The sequence below is a fragment of the Budorcas taxicolor genome, chromosome 10 (assembly GCF_023091745.1).
Source record: "Budorcas taxicolor isolate Tak-1 chromosome 10, Takin1.1, whole genome shotgun sequence".
Classification (NCBI taxonomy): Eukaryota; Metazoa; Chordata; class Mammalia; order Artiodactyla; family Bovidae; genus Budorcas; species Budorcas taxicolor.
The window spans coordinates 52546449-52562760 of record NC_068919.1 but is presented as its reverse complement, the minus strand read 5'-3'; the positions used below and the strand labels follow the sequence as shown (position 1 = coordinate 52562760).

At 40.5% G+C, this 16312-nt stretch overlaps 1 protein-coding gene and 1 long non-coding RNA gene across 2 annotated transcripts in view; one reads left to right on the top strand and one right to left on the bottom strand.

Moving 5' to 3' along the window:
• RFX7 (regulatory factor X7) overlaps window positions 1-10986 on the bottom strand; it is a 138863-nt gene extending 127877 nt beyond the window's left edge. Inside the window, exons 1-2 of the mRNA XM_052646673.1 lie at window positions 10700-10986; window positions 10389-10554 (exon numbers count right to left, since the gene is read on the bottom strand). Of these exons, the coding sequence (XP_052502633.1) occupies window positions 10389-10549 (161 nt within the window). The 5' untranslated portion in view covers window positions 10550-10554; window positions 10700-10986. The remainder of the gene's footprint in view (window positions 1-10388; window positions 10555-10699) is intronic.
• A 446-nt stretch (window positions 10987-11432) lies between these two features.
• The window catches only part of LOC128054864 (uncharacterized), a 36393-nt gene continuing 31513 nt past the window's right edge, over window positions 11433-16312 (top strand). The window contains exon 1 of the long non-coding RNA XR_008200021.1: window positions 11433-11569. This is a non-coding gene — a long non-coding RNA (uncharacterized LOC128054864). The remainder of the gene's footprint in view (window positions 11570-16312) is intronic.

Here is a 16312-nt window from a genome sequence, read left to right as displayed (position 1 = left end):
CTAGCAATGATTACTATATTTCTCAAATCCTTTCTTAGTAGTCAGAAAATCAGTACTTTTCTGCTATATTTGTGTTCATCATTGCAAGTAAAGATTTCTGAATATTTGTTAACAGTTTATGTTATTCTTTCTTTAAAATGAGCATTTACATTCTTCATTTAACTAATGACTTTTTTCTTACAACTACAAATGAGCTCCTTAGGTTTTTCAGAGATCAACTGTTTGATTTACTGCAAAGCCTCCAAGGTTGCTTGCTGCTGACTTAAGGAAGTCCTAATCATGTATAAAGTCACAGAAAAAGCAGCCTGTGGAAAAGAACAGTTTGATGATGCTGACAGAAAAGGGGTATGTGTTAAAAAACAAATTCCCTAAATATACGGACACACATGAATCCAAAGGGGAAAGCAAACTGCCTCCAATAATAGAAAAGTACATAGATATAGGTGCCAAGATATAGGAGCCAAGATATGGGCTGAATGAGATACATGAGGGACCCCACATTAAATATTCTAATCCTCTTCATGAAGTAGCATCATTCACTGAGTCAATTCAGGATACACAGTTCCTTGCCAAGACTGCTATCAGAACAGTTCTGGTCCCCTGGCCCAGCTTCACCCAACTTCATCGTTTTCTTCTTTATTATTACTTTATATTATTGCTTCTACCTTTGTGTGTTAAAATTTAGATGAGAGGATTTCGACGGGTGAAAACCCCACTCTCCAATCAAGCAAATTTTGTCCTAAACTGTTCTCCTCTAAATAGTCTCATTACTGGCAAGGCTTACTATCATCAATTAATTTCTAATAGTGGGAATAAGATCTCCCAGTAAGCAAAATGGCAAGAATACACAGAAGAACTGTACGAAAAAGATCTTCATGACCGAGATAATCACGATGGTGTGATCACTCACCTACAGCCAGACATCCTGGAATGTGAAGTCAAGTGGGCCGTAGGAAGCATCACTACGAACAAAGCTAGTGGAGGTGATGGAATTCCAGTTGAGCTGTTTCAAATCCTGAAAGATGATGCTGTGGAAGTGCTGCACTCAACATGCCAGTAAATTTGGAAAACTCAGCAGTGGCCACAGGACTGGAAAAGGTCAGTTTTCATTCCAATCCCAAAGAAAGGCAATGCCAAAGAATGCTCAAACTACCGCACAATTGCACTCATCTCACATGCTAGGAAAGTAAAGCTTAAAATTCTCCAAGCCAGGCTTCAACAGTATGTGAACCGTGAACTTCCAGATGTTTAGGCTGGTTTTGAAAAGGCAGAGGAACCAGAGATCAAATTGCCAACATCCACTGGATCATCAAAAAAACAGAGTTCCAGAAAAACATCTATTTCTGCTTTATTGACTATGCCAAAGCCTTTGTGTGGATCACAATAAACTGGAAAATTCTGCAAGAGATGGGAATACCTGACCACCTGACCTGCCTCTTGAGAAACCTGTATATAGGTCAGGAAGCAAGTTAGAACTGGACATGGAACAACAGACTGGTTCCAAATAGGAAAAGGAGTATGTCAAGGCTGTATATTGTCACCCTGCTTATTTAACTTCTATGCAGAGTACATCATGAGAAACGCTGGGCTGGAGGAAGCACAAGCTGGAATCAAGATTGCCAGGAGAAATATCAATAACCTCAGATATGCAGATGACACCACCCTTATGGCAGAAAGTGAAGAGGAAGTAAAAAGCCTCTTGATGAAAGTGAAAGAGAAGAGTGAAAAAGTTGGCTTAAAGCTCAACATTCAGAAAACAAAGATCATGGCATCCAGTCCCATCACCTCATGGCAAATAGATGTGGAAACAGTGTCAGACTTTATTTTGGGGGGTTCCAAAATCACTGCAGATGATGACTGCAGCCATGAAATTAAAAGACACTTACTCCTTGCAAGGAAAGTTATGACCAACCTAGACAGCATATTCAAAAGCAGGGACATTACTCTGTCAACAAAGGTCCGTCTAGTCAAGGCTATGGTTTTTCCAGTGGTCATGTATGGATGTGAGAGTTGGACTATAAAGAAAGCTGAGCACTGAAGAATGGATGTTTTTGAACTGTGGTGTTGGTGAAGACTCATGAGAGTCCCTTGAACTGCAAGGAGATCCAACTAGTCCATCCTAAAGGAGATCAGTCCTGGGTGTTCACTGGAAGGACTGATGTTGAAGCTGAAACTCCAATACTTCGGCCACCTGATGCGAAGAGCTGACTCATTTGAAAAGACCTTGATGCTGGGAAAGATTGAGGGTAGGAGGAGACGGGGACAACAGAGGATGAGATGGCTGGATGGCATCACTGAGTCGACGGACATGGGTTTGGGTGGACTCCGGGAGTTGGTGATGGACAGGGAGGCCTGGTGTGCTGCAGTTCATTGGGTCGCAATGAGTTGGACATGACTGAGCGACTGAACTGAACTGAGTAAGCAAACTGTTAAATGTATTTGGATCAGAAGCCAATCCTTTGATTTTGTTAAGGCCATAATCCTGCATTTTGCCAATAATACTATTATGTCCTCACTGAATCTCTCATTCATCTAAATTCTGTATTTGTTTATACCATCGATTACATCATCACTGCACTCACAAAATCTAACCTTTATTAAATTCAATTCTGTTGCATACGACTACACACAGAGGGTGAATGTGAGGCAGAGCTAGTGTCTTACTGCTTTTTAATCTTTTTAATCTTCCTAGGCCTGTATGTGGGCTTCCCTGGTGACTTAGACAATAAAGAATCTGCCTGCCATACAACAGATCCAGGTTCAATCCCTAGGTCGGGAAGATCCCCTTGAGAAAGGTATGGCAACCTACTCTAGTATTCTTGCCTGGAGAATCCATGGACAGAACAGCCTGGGGTCGCAAAGATTCGAACACAACTGAGTGACTAACACTTACTTACTTATGCCAGTATGTACTAGACACTAAAATAAATGGGCATTGAATTGATTATGCAGACATAGGAAAGGCATTGATTTTCTCACTTTTTTGAAACTCGTGTGTACAGAATTTGCCCAAACAACGCTTGCTAATATCTTCTGCTTTAGAAAAAGGGATCATGCATTTAATAATCTGACAGTTAATTTTTTGATCATAGACTGCTTTTACACAAATGAAAATTAATAAATCTAACGAATGCAATCAAAGTAAGGAAGTATTCACTTACGTTTAACTGAAGCACCTTGTTCTAATACATTTCCCAACCTCCCAGAAGCACCAGCTTTGTTGCAAGCAAGATATCACTGAAGTGACATTCTTATCCAATTACATTTTTAAAATATTATGTACATTGCAAAACAACAAGTTCTTGGCTATTCCATATACAAATAGTATTTTACTGTCATTGTAAACTACTTATTATGCAGTGGTTGCTCTGTTTCAGGTATATCCAGTCTCTGAATTCCTATAAACTTTACATACTGGAAAATGAGAATATTTCATTTAAATTCAGTTAAAACGTCACTAAAATGGATTTATCTCAGGTAAGGCCAGTCTCAATTAATGAAAAAAATTAGTTTATACACCTTAGATCATTGTTCCTCAGGAGCGGGGAGAAGTTTCATGGAAGCAGTGGCACATGAGTTGGATCTTAAAGTTAAAATGCGTCATCAGAAAAACGAAATGGGTTTTTAAGGTAGCAGGTAAAAAAACCCTGCACAGACCTAAACAGAGAAACAAGACAATAAAAGCAAAGATAAGGGTTATGGATAATACAAACTGAAGTAGCCACTTAATATGGTAATTCCCTGTCCCCATCTTGAAGCCACCTGGCAGTAAAAGATGATCAAACTAGGCAAGTCGTAGAAAAATAAAACGACAAGAAAAGATAGAAAAACACAAACCCAAGTGTTCTCCATGCTTAGCTTGTATCTTAAAATCAGACATCAAAGCTGGCAACCATCCTATAAAGCTCTAGGGACCATCCTCCACGATAACCAATAGTTCTGATGCTTTACCTATAATCGAGCTCAAATTCTAAAAATCACAGATTTCAGAAAGAAAAGGGGTGGTAACTATAGGCATATGTACCATCACTTCCTATTCCCACGCCTTTGGTAAGCATCACTCATCAATCAGACTTGTAGCATTTGCAAGTTCCAGTCAATTTGAATCTTGTGTCACAAAGAGTGTAAATGTATCTTTTGCTATCTGAACCCTTCCTATTCAAATCCAGACCAGGAATGGGTACAGGTAATTTTTTTTCAAGATAAAGCTATTTGGAGGAGATGGTATTTCACAGCATACGGACTTTTGCTTCCCCAAATTCCAAAACATAACAGATTGGAATCTGTCACTCTGACCTCTCACTCTCTGAATCAAGAAACCAAATAGTGTGCAAATAGCAAGGAATATATCTGGATGTTTTCTGTTTGTTCTAAGATATAAAAGCTTACCTCCCACACATTCTTCTAATATATATAGGAGCTCCTGTAATAGATGCCTGATAGAGGTGCATAATTAGGCAAACCTCATTGTTTTCTATTTCCTCTTACAAATAGGAAGTATACAGTCCACGAAACAGAAAAAAGTAAATGTCTCAAGAAAGAGGAATTAAATCATGTTTTAAAGTTTGTATTCATGTAGGATAAGGTTAAGTGTTAACTATCTTAATCTCAGAGTCAGCAATCAAGTGCATTAGGCTTATTGTTCCTTGTTTAATATTCTGCCCAGGACTGGAAGTCTTCCTCCTATTGGTCCGTACTGCTCTTCTTTAACCTGAACTCTTAGAACTCTCAAGGAAGTAGATGAGAAAGCAACTAAAAAGACCAAAAGGAGGCACTGGACAAAGTGGTCTAGTTTGGTCAGAGTATCTTATTGTCTTGTACTTTATAGTAATTATAAAGAACACTCAGTCACAACTATGAATTAAAATGTCCACCCTTGATGAATAAAGCTGTGAAGCTCAACTCAACACTCAACTATTCTGAAGAGAATACACAGCTTATTAACACTCACCACTGCCTTAAAATATTACTACAGGAAAAAAGTTCCTATAAGGTACTTATAAGTATTGAGCACCTTTTTATAAATAAAACAATCACACAAACAACCTCCTAGTGCAATCTCTTAATCAACAACTAGTAAACTTCCCAACAATAAGGAGTACTACATAGTCTTACATATTTCTGCATAATTAACAACAGCTCTTAGAATACCTTAAATGTAATATATGCTCAATAAATATTTGCAGACTGAATCTCACGTAAGAGAAGTCTTGCACAAGGTAACAAGTGAATTACACCTTCAGGTGGTCCTCATGGGCTAGCACCCAAGGAAACACCAGCAAGACCTAGTAATTTGTCCAGTGAAAATGTTCTGCTGACTGCTGATTAGTTAAATGTTAGTCTTTCTCTGTACTTATGGTATACTTTCTATTGCTGTCAATATTAATTTTGTAACAGAGTCATGGAAATTTAAGCTAAAGGAACTTGCAAGGTCATCTGGTATAAATTTTGCATTTTATCCACAAGGAAACTAAGGGGTCTACTTTTCCCATGCTTTAGCACTTGTCACCTCATTCTCTGGCCCTGAACTGAATAAAAGAGAGGTTTTGGTACACATTATTGCTTAGGTTAACATTACAAGGTTAATATTACAAGTGAATGGGCATTCCTCAAATGCCAGTCTCTAGCATACTACTTTATATACAGCAGGTACTCAGGTGAGCACTTAACACACTGTTCTTGTTCAAATTTAAGTGAATGACAAGGCTCATTTTAATTATTTTCATTTGTATAATTTTAGTGTGTAACATTTTTCTAATATAAAGTGATTTAACTTAAGCTTTTCTTCAAAACATCTTTAACAACAATAAGCTGTACTTCTGTCTTTCCTACCACTGTGAAGTTCATTTCCCTCAATAATACCAAAAACTAATAGTGAGACAGAAACCAAATCAGTTCTGCACATTACATCATTCAAGACACCTCTCACTGGGGAGAGCAAATTGGTCAATTATTTATACACACATATATCCATTACCTAAGTTAAATAAGGCTGTAAAGTTGAGGGGCTTGAAAATGCTTAACTTGCTTTCTGAATAACAGAGGAAGACGTTTTCATCGGTTTTAGATTATAGAGGAGAGCAAGGAACTGCCTTCTTTCTGGAACCAGAAACAGTGCTAGGATGCACCATTACAGCTGGCCTCAATATAGACAAGCCAAAAGAACTCTAAATTTTTGGTGCGGGTATAGAAGACAGACTGAACTCAGGGCAGGTAGCATGTCAAACAACTACTCAAAATATTTAAAAGCCAGATGATTTACTGCTAGTCAGTCTCTAATTTTAAAGCAAAATGAAAATCCTAGGCTTATGGTTAAAGTAAATTCTAAAGTCATGAGCTTTATAGTAAATGTTTTCCACTGCAGTTGAAGAAACAATAACTACTTCTTAGACAGCTAAAAATTGCCTAAACCAGAACCAAGGACAAAACCGAACTACTGAGTTCTTTCACAGGGACAGAAAATAGGACAAATATGGCACTAAGAAGAAAACTTACGGATCGCCACACTTTGCTGAAAAACTTATGGATTGCCATACTTTGCTTACTGCAACTAAGAAATAAGCTGCTCAATTTGGGTTTCAATTCTAAATCTAAAATGTACCAGATTCAGACCTCTGTATGATTTACACGATTAAATAAAGACAAGGAACTATAGCCACAGGACCACTTCTAGCATCTGCTAACGAAATCAGAGGAATCCTACAGCTTCCCTGTCACTCAATTTATCTCCTTCCATAAAGTGAGTAGAATAACACATCATATAGGATTGCTTTTGGTTTATAGGTCTTACTTGCAAACAGAAGTATATAAATAAAAATAATCATGGATAATAAGTAATACTTTTAAGAATTCCTGAATTTGTTGGGTAAATAAAGTATTAGAACATTTTCAACAATGGAATATCAGGCTTTCTTTTGAATTTATAGGTAAAGGTTTGTCACCTATGATACCATCTAATTTCAAATATGTTAATCACTCCCAACCATGCAGGTATGATTATTCTTAAACATAACTAATCACAAACAGGCAAGAGAGATTTCAAATGCAATTTTTCCACAGTAATTTTATTCTACCAGGGTTTCAAGAAAAACTACTTTTTAAAGGGAAAGAAAATCACAGGGTTTTTTGGTCTAAAATACACAAAAAAACCAAAACTATGAAGACACTGATAGATAAGAGGAAGGAAAAACTTACTTCGGTAACCAAAGAGGAGTGCAATGTAAGTTAAAGTGTACAGTGAGGTTAGATTGTGGCTTTGTTTTAGGTTGCCAGTATGAGTCTTTATTTAGGAAAAAAAAAATGCATGTCACTAGCTTACCTTTTTTCATGAAATGTTTATAACAGAATTATTTTCTATTATTTACAAAATATAAAAACAATTGTATAGCCTATTCAGTACTAAAACATACCTCTGAAAATAACTCTCAAGTTAGCTGTGTAAGGGAAGTGACTTGGATCTCTATGGAGTGGGAATGAGATCAAGAAAGGTGCATGTTCATTACCTTGGACTTAAGTGGAAGGTACCCATAAGTATATTATACAAATATTGCAACACTAACAAGTTAGTAACTTTATTTTGTAGAACTATCTCGAAAAACACGTATTTCCAAATCTTAAGAAATAGGGCTCCTGATGTTAAATCATTAACATCATGATTTCAACTCTGAATACTTAATATTTTTTCCAAACACTCATTTAATGCTTGAAATAACCATGGACATACTTTCATCTAATAGTATTTTACTTTAATGAACAGAATAGATTAATTATGAACAGATAATAAATAATTCACTGTCTAGCTAAAGGCCTACATTACATACTATGTATCTGTAAAATATGAGGACAAGTTCAGACTTGTTTGCGACATGAAGTCCAATAATTTAGAAACTATGATCAACCTAAATGCAAAGCTCACTTGATAATTATTAAGTACCACACTTCTGTATAATGTAATTTTAAAGTCTCATTAGTAATGATACCAAAGGTTGATATAGGACATAGTCCAAAACTGATAATCTTTCAGAACATTATCAAGTGACAAAATAATAGGTAAAAAGATACTGTTGCTTCAATAAATGTGAAATGAGATATCTAAATAACTGCAATCTTATCTATTAAGTCATTTTAATTTTATACATATACATACACACATACTATTTCTTAGGAGGAGATGGGAGTAAAAGAGCTTTCACTTTGTAATATCTTTATTTTATATAGTCACTTAATGAATAACATACATCCAGTGTTGTGGAGGAGGGGCTATGAGGCTTTACATAAATATAGCCACTAACACTGTTTATGATCCACGAATGTTTAAAGTTTTAAATATAAATAAATAATTGTGCAAACAGGATTTCTAAAGCTGAAAATTAAATGCTAGTGTGCCAGTACAATTTTAAAATGAAGTTATAAAATTGTACATTTGGGGATTAAGGTGTATGTTGTCATTTTGTTTTTTCAAAGTACCAAAAACTGAAGTACACTGTACTTTAGAAGTTTTCCTCACATTAAAATCAGCGCAGTTAAGTTGTAATAGATGTGTAAATATAAATGATCAATTAAAGAATAATTAAATCACATGATTTACCAAGAGCACTCCACTATATTATTATTCAAACACTTCAGCCTGCTGCCTATACAACTTACTCATACTTTAAAAATATAAGGTGAACGCTCCTTTCCCCTACTGTTCTCACAATAAATCAAAACATAATTATTGATTCAACTTTCAAAATTTGCCTTTCTTAAAATATTTTAGTCCTTTAACTTGAATGTCCCTTACCTGAATGTAAAAACCAAAGTGCTCAATTCAGACTTCAGAGACGCTGGTAACATTAAGTTAGGGGGAAGAAACCTGGTTTCTGAAAACCTTGATGATAATCAGGATATTGAGTATCTCTTCCTTTAAATTATAGCCCTAAAAAGGGGGTGAGGGCATCCATCGAAGAATAAACCCTTCTCTCTCTCTCTCTCACCCACATACACACAATCCTATTTTTCTGACCTATTCAAATTGCAACAACATGACTATTGTCAACCCTAAAAAATTCTCTTTTAAAAATATTTAAACTTCATTTAAAAATGAAAACTGAAAGCAAGATACTCAGCTGCCAAATACTGTGCAGTATCAAACTATTAAAGCCTGCACTGACCTACTTCATACTAGCATCATGACAATATGGATGTGTGCCAAGAAATTAATGAAAATTACTATATAACAAACTTTAATTGTGCATTTAAAAATCGTCACTGTTTTTAAGCGTGTAAATACTGTACTACAATGCCAGTTGTCTTACGATACATTTATTTTTTAATTACAATATAAAAAGTAAGGAGATTTGGTATTTCAGTAATCATATTCGATGATGAACATGTAAGATTTCATAAAATCAGAGCTTTTTAAAACACATTTAATTCTATTTTTAATCATCTATTAAAAGCAGTCTTAGACCAAACTCCAAATAATGCTTTCCATTTAAAAAACAGCACTACACTTTTTATAACATGTCAGTTAATGAAGAATCCTACAAAAATAATGCAAGTTCATGTTTAAAGAATATTTCCAATGGCTCTGAGGATAGACTTAACTCAGTGTATTTAATTATTAAAAGACTGCCACCAGTCTTTCAGAGTTTAATCTAATGTTGAAATATTGCAAATTCTTATACAAGAAAGTACAAGAATAGCAAAGGGTATTTCATCCAAGGTTTCTAAAAAAAGACACGAAATGGCAACACATTTATTTTAAATTAAAGCATCCTTTAAAATTAGAAAATCACTTTACAGTGTAAACTACCACCTTAAAATGTCTCATACTACAGAAACCCTTTCTTCACAATCAATGCAAAAAGATTAAGGTCCCTGGAAGAGAAATTTAATCTCAGAATAAAGAAGGCAAAAACATTCAGAAACAGCAGCTAAGCCAACTGAAAGAAAGAGACACATTAGGTTTTGTGCTGCATATTAATAGTCTTATGCACAATGTCTGTTTGGTGAAAATTCACAATACACTGCTTCCTCCCAATATGACTGCAAAAAGAAGTAAACACATTTCACATTTCTCAGTCCCAAATTCATACTATCATCATGAAGCATGACTTAATTTCGACCCATATTTCTCTTACACATAAGTGAAAAACACATATGACTTATTCAGCTGCACTTGCAATTGAGGAGGGGGTAAAAGCATTTTCTGGCTCTGGAGCCCAGGGACTGATGCAAAGTCCCCACACCTCCAGAGATACTATAAATACGCACCCGACTTCGGAGACCCACATTCAATGAATGTATCAGCCTCCTCCTCCGCTCCCCAGCCCGCCGCCCCCCACTCTCTTTGCAGCAGAAATGTGCCTGGGCTTTTCTACCCCAGCGATGGAGGATCCTCTTACCAGATGGAGTTCTTGATCCTGTGTTGCAGTGCGCTGGCCTCTGTCCCTGGCAGCCCGGGCACAAGGGCTGGCAGAGCCGCCCCCGAGTTGGGGGCGCTGGGGGGAAGCTGCTGATGGGCATCAGGCTGCTGTGGTGGCGGCTGTTGTTGTTCCTCTGCCATCGCTGCTGGAGGGGTGGGAGGGAGGGAGGGAAGATGGGGGCGCGGGGAAGGGTGAGGGAAGAGACGGGGAGGGGTGGACGAAGGGGGAGAGGAACGGGGAGGGGAAGAGGAGGAGGAGGAGGAAGGAAGCTGGATAAGCTAGGCCTTTACCCCAGGGCTCGAGTGAGTCGCTTTCGCCTGCCGCCTGGGGCACATCACCGGGGAGACCGAGCGGCTCCTTACGGCCGGGGCGCTTCACCGCGGGAGAGGCATGGCGGCTCCCCTCAGCCCCCCGCCGCCGCCGCCGCCTCCTCCCGTCAGCGGCCAGGGCTTGGAGGGGGGCGGGTGGATGAGGAGGGGGCGTCTGAAGATGAGGTGGGGTGGGGGCGAGGCTCCCCCAAATCCAAGGAGAACGGTTGCTCAGGGACCTGACGGCCCGGCCTTTCCTTTCTTGCCCGCGGGGCTTTCTACTCCGGGGGCCCCGCGCTGCGGCTGCAGCCCCAGGCTCGGCTCCACGCCACTCCCCACGCCGCCGCCGCCGCCGCCGCCGTCGCCGCCGCTCGCTCCCGGCCCCGCCGCCGCCGCTGCCCTGCCAGCCCCGGAGGCAGCCCAATGCGCGCAGCCGCACTGCGGCCCGGCGCAGACGGCAAAACACCTACCGCTCGGCCGCGGCGGGGGGAAGGGGGGGGGCGTGGACCAGTGTATGCGGGGTACGGGCGCGGGCAGGAGGGGGGCTGGGTGGGGGGGGCGCCAGGGCGCGGAGGGCGAGCGCGGGCCAGCCGGGCCCGGAACGCGCGCCTCCGGGGCTGAGGAGGCAACTGGCCGAGCTGGTGGAGAGCAGGAAAAACGTGGGGGAGGTGCTGGCGAGAGAAAGAGAACTTGCGTGAGGAGGAGAAACCAAATTTAATATTTGGCGTGGAAATGGGATTTTTTTTTTTGCATCCTCCAAGCAAGTAAAGTGAAATCAGTCAACATTATCCCCTCTCCCCTCGACAAGTGAGGATTACTTTCTCCTTGGTGAAAAGAACAGAATTGAATGAGGTAAGAGGATAAACTGACTTTTCAGAAGCCCCCAAAGAAGAACACCCGTTGGAATTAACCACCCTTTAGGTAATTCAGTCTTGAACGGAAATCGCGAGGCAGGAGCTGGGTTGAGTGCTCCTCGGTCGGGCATTCAAAGCCCTCCAAATCTGGCCCCACTTTAGCTATCCAATCATCGCTGCCTCCATCCCCCTGCAAGAACTCTCGGCTCCAATCAGTGAAGTCTCCATGCCATTCTCAACGCGCAGCAGACTCATTCTTCCTTCGTGCCTTTGCTCCTGCTGTTCCTCTCACCTCCCTCCCCACCCCACCCCCTTTGCAGGAACGCCCTCCTTCCTCCTCTATACCGCTCTCCAGCCAACCCAGTCTCCAAGGCGCAGCTCAAGTCGCGGCTTGTCAGGGTCCCTGGCAGCCAAGGCCCCTGCCTGCCTCGGAAAGAAACGCGTGTAGTTCTCACAACATGGTGGCTCAGGCTCCATTCACAAGTGCCTTCCTTTTGGATCCAGTTGAACCCCTAAACGTCCTCTCTGCCCCCTCCCCCGCTACTCATCCTTAAGAGCTAGCTTTGCCCACTGAGAGTAAGACTCCCTACCAGAAACAGGCCAGGTCCCCTTTAAGAGCAGAAGAATTGGCTTTTCTAGGTGGGGCTGATCAGGGAGGCCTAAACTGCCTGGTGTAGACTACAGCCAAGGTCTCTGGCACCAGATGGAACAGCTGCTCAGCTCATATTGACCTTTCTCTGGGCCTGTGGGTGTTATGAGCTCTTCAGCTTTAACTTTTCTGACAGTTTCTATCGTGTTTCTACCTGTCAGATTCTCTGGCCACTTTCCTGCCGTGCTTGGACTTTGGGCAGCGAGTCTCTGCCACCTTTTAGACTCCTGGGTGTGGGGAATCTGATTGGCTTGGGTTTCTTGGCCTTTGGAGTTCTCAGTTCCCTGCCTTGGCCTGGAACCGTTTTGCTTTTGCACCATCGTGCCCCCAGGCCTAACTCACAGAATCCACTCCCAGATTCGCTGAATTCTTACACGTGGTGGGAGCACAGGGACTAGGAAAGAGGAAGGACACCTGTGTGCAAAATAGCTCTTTCATGAGGATTCTAGGCCTGTTGGGTTCCTTTGCACTCTGAAGCCCATGGCACTGATTCTTTCACATAACGAGCCCCTCTTTCCATAAGCTAAGGTCACTGTTAGCTTAGCCACTTTTAGAAAATCAAGTTGTTTATTAATTCATTTCTGCACATGTACCCTTGGGTCCTATGTAAAGGCAGGCTTTTTTTTTTTTTTTTCCTGTACCAAATTGAAAGACGTGGTGTGCACTAGACAGAAGCTTTGAGAAATAAAACTAGCTAATGCTAATAACGAATGCACACTTTCACTGTGAAAGACCTAGCACTTTCTATACATTACCATCTGCAAACTGTATAACGTAGGCACTATTCTCTCAATTTTACAGATGAACCAGAAGCTTAGTGAGGTTAACTGTCTTAAAGTGACCCAAAGAGTAAATGAGGGAGCCAGGATTTGAATCCTGAAGTCTCATGCCGAAAAAGAGGTTATATCGAAAGATTTTGGATGCCTATATAAGCTCTATATCCATGCAGAAGATGGAGGAAGTAAAGACTTTGGGCAAAGTCGCAAAGTCCCCCAGGTTCTAATTTTTTACCTTGCCAAGAGAGAGTGATGGCTCCACGTTGCCACACCCGGGGAGGGGGAGACCCTAGAGAGCGAGAGATTCATCCAAGAAGGGAAATTATCTGGGTCTGCCAAAGTCCTTAAGAAAAGGAAGCTGAGAACCAGGACGCTTTTTTACAATTTTGCTGCCGGGTGTCACACAGGCTGACTTCCCGAGTGCAACTTTTGAGGGTTTTATAGGTTCCATAAAAGAGCATGTCAGCCCACCAGCCACTAGAGGGCACAGCAGAGCTGCAATCCTGGGCTGCCCTCTAGCGGCGGTGCTGACGAAAGGACGTCGTTGAACCTATGGGGCCTTCAAAGACCCACAGGCGGTTGGAAGAGAGATCTCCAACTTTTAGGTTCAACAAGCAATGAGAAGAATGGATTGGCAAATAGTATCAGATTGAAGAGATCTTATTGCTAGAATGGACATCCTTGCTGGAAGGCTGTAAATGGTCAGCCCCCACTACTTACTTAAAATCTGGGGGTAGTGCGTGCAGTTTTGTTACCATTTTCGGACGGGGCAGTGAATATAGTCAGTTATACTAGTAGAAACCTGAAAGAAATCTGATGAAGTTACTCAGAATCCTGGGTGAGGGCTCAAGCGAAACCCAGACACCTTGTGAGAAGGCAGCAGTGTGGCCATGGTGTTTCTGAAATTTGTTTGCTCTCCTCTTGTTATGAAACTGTACTAAGGCCCCTCAGGGACCCAGAATCAATGTGGTTCATTTCCTCAGACCTTCAGTTTGACTCACTGAGAAGTAATGGAAAACATTATAGTAATCATGAATTTTCAATAGAACATACTAGATTTTGAGCTTCTGTTTCTCAACCCTGAAGATTATAAGTCTGTTCTCCCTGTGAACGTACGTGTACTCCTGTGGAAAATTTTGAGAAACACTGATGTAGTGGGAAAGAAAGACTCCAGTCTGGGAGTCAGAAAACCTAAAAATTCAAACCCTCTATTTCCATCCTGGTAAAAATGAAAATCATGACCTACCTCACCTCACAGGTTGTGAGAAACATGTTAAGGTGATACCTAAACCAGGGTACTGCTATGCACAGAGAAAGATAACCTATAAGGTGGACTGTGAGCACCTCAAAGCCTCATGTTCTATTTATCCTAGTAATCCTGGGACACAATTCCTTACTCCTAGGTGTTAAGTAAATATTTGTTGAATTCAGTAGTTACCTAACCTTAATTTTCTTAGCCCAGTACATCATACCATCTTCCTCTCTTCTGTCTAAATTGTGTGTCATTTATGAAACTAACTATCTTATATGATAACTGTACATACATTTATTATACCCGATACATAAGAACATCAGACACTGAAAATATAAATAAATAAATAGATAAGACCTGGTCCCAACTTAAAATAGTTCGCATTCTGTGGAGCAGAGGGACTTATTACTACATATTAGTTACACAAAATGATGAGTATAGTGGAGGAAGGGATTGGTCCTACTCAAGGCAAAAAGAACTTTTGGAGAAGACCTCTTGGCTAGCATTTGAATGGGGCCTCATCGGGTGAATGATGATGATGAATGATGTTCAACAGGCAGAGCCATAAGGGAAGATGTTTTCAGACCAAGGAGCAGAGCAAACACTGGTGTGAAGCCATGAAGACACATGGGATGAGCGAATAATGCAGTGTTAGCTTTGTGCTCAGATCCTTAAGAGTGTATAGGGGAGGAAATGGAGGGGTCGGAGACACAGCCCATTTTACAAAATGTTATTCTGTGTTATTAGTTACAATTGTTCTGACAAAAGATGAGGCCCAAATGGGCTTCATCATTGGTTAATACTGAATAAGTGCTTAAAGTGTACATTTAATTTACACAAATTACGGTGATTTACAGATGTGGAAAAGATAAGGTTCTACTCTCTTTTCCTTCTCTCCTTGAAAACTAAGTCTTCCTTCATCCTCTTTTCCTTTACCATTACTTTCTCTGCCTTCTTTAGTTGCAAACTTTTCCCTGTAGAGCTGAAAGTAGAATATGTAATCATCTACATGTTGTTATTTAAGGGAACAGGAATGGAAGGCTTTCCACCTCCCCAAAAAAATCTTTCACCATATCTGAAAGTGGTGTAACCACTTTCTTTGGGCTAAGCTGTTGTCTTTCAAAATGCATGGAGTCCTAGGGGAGCTGATCTATTAGTTCCAATGCTGTAATGTAATTGAGTTTTCATCTTTTACTAGCTTTAGAGCAAGGGAGGTGAGGGCAATGGGGAGACAGACAACAAAGGGGAAGCAAGATTACAAAACAGAGAGGTTGGAAAGTTCAAAGCCAAGTGCATATTGGCAAATTTGGTTAAACTTTCTCCATACTGTGCTTACTAATGTTAGTGTGATGTGAAAATGTGAGTTCTCCTGTCAGAGCACAAATATTCCATTATGTCATTAAAACAATGGTTTGTTAAGGCAAAGTAGCCTAACTATTCATGCCCTTACCTGGTGGCTCAGATGATAAAGAATCTGCCTGCAACTCTGGAGACTGGGTTCGATCCCTGGGTTGGGAAGTTATGGAGTAGGGAATGGGAACCCATTCCAATATTCTTGCTTGGAAAATCTCATAGAGGATCTTGGTGGGTACAGTCCATGGGTGGCTATTTAAATACTAGGCAAGGCAACAGGGTGTTAACAACCTAGTTATGTTACCCTATCTATACAAGTCATTCTGTCAGGTCCCTTTACTTATCTCTAAGGATTATTGAGATAAAGTTCTCCTAATGTACTTGCCTCTTCAAGTGAAAGGTATTATGAAAATGCGTACCAGGTACTGCTTTGATTTCATTTAGAAATTCTCCATTATTGTTACCATAGACATGTTTATGTTGTGACCTGAATTCCCTTGATGTGAAAGAAGGTTCAAGTTAATATCATCTGTCTGAATTTTAAAAGAAATGTTTACTTTTTTAACTTGGGGCCAGAAAGGTCCCAAGTAGAAATGTGATATCTTGGAAATTCAGGCTAGCAGCAGCTGTGAACAGAAGCCGGTAAAGTAAAAGCATATTTACCTAACCCTAAAAGTGACAGTGAAAAGACACTGGAGCCAGTCCTTCAAC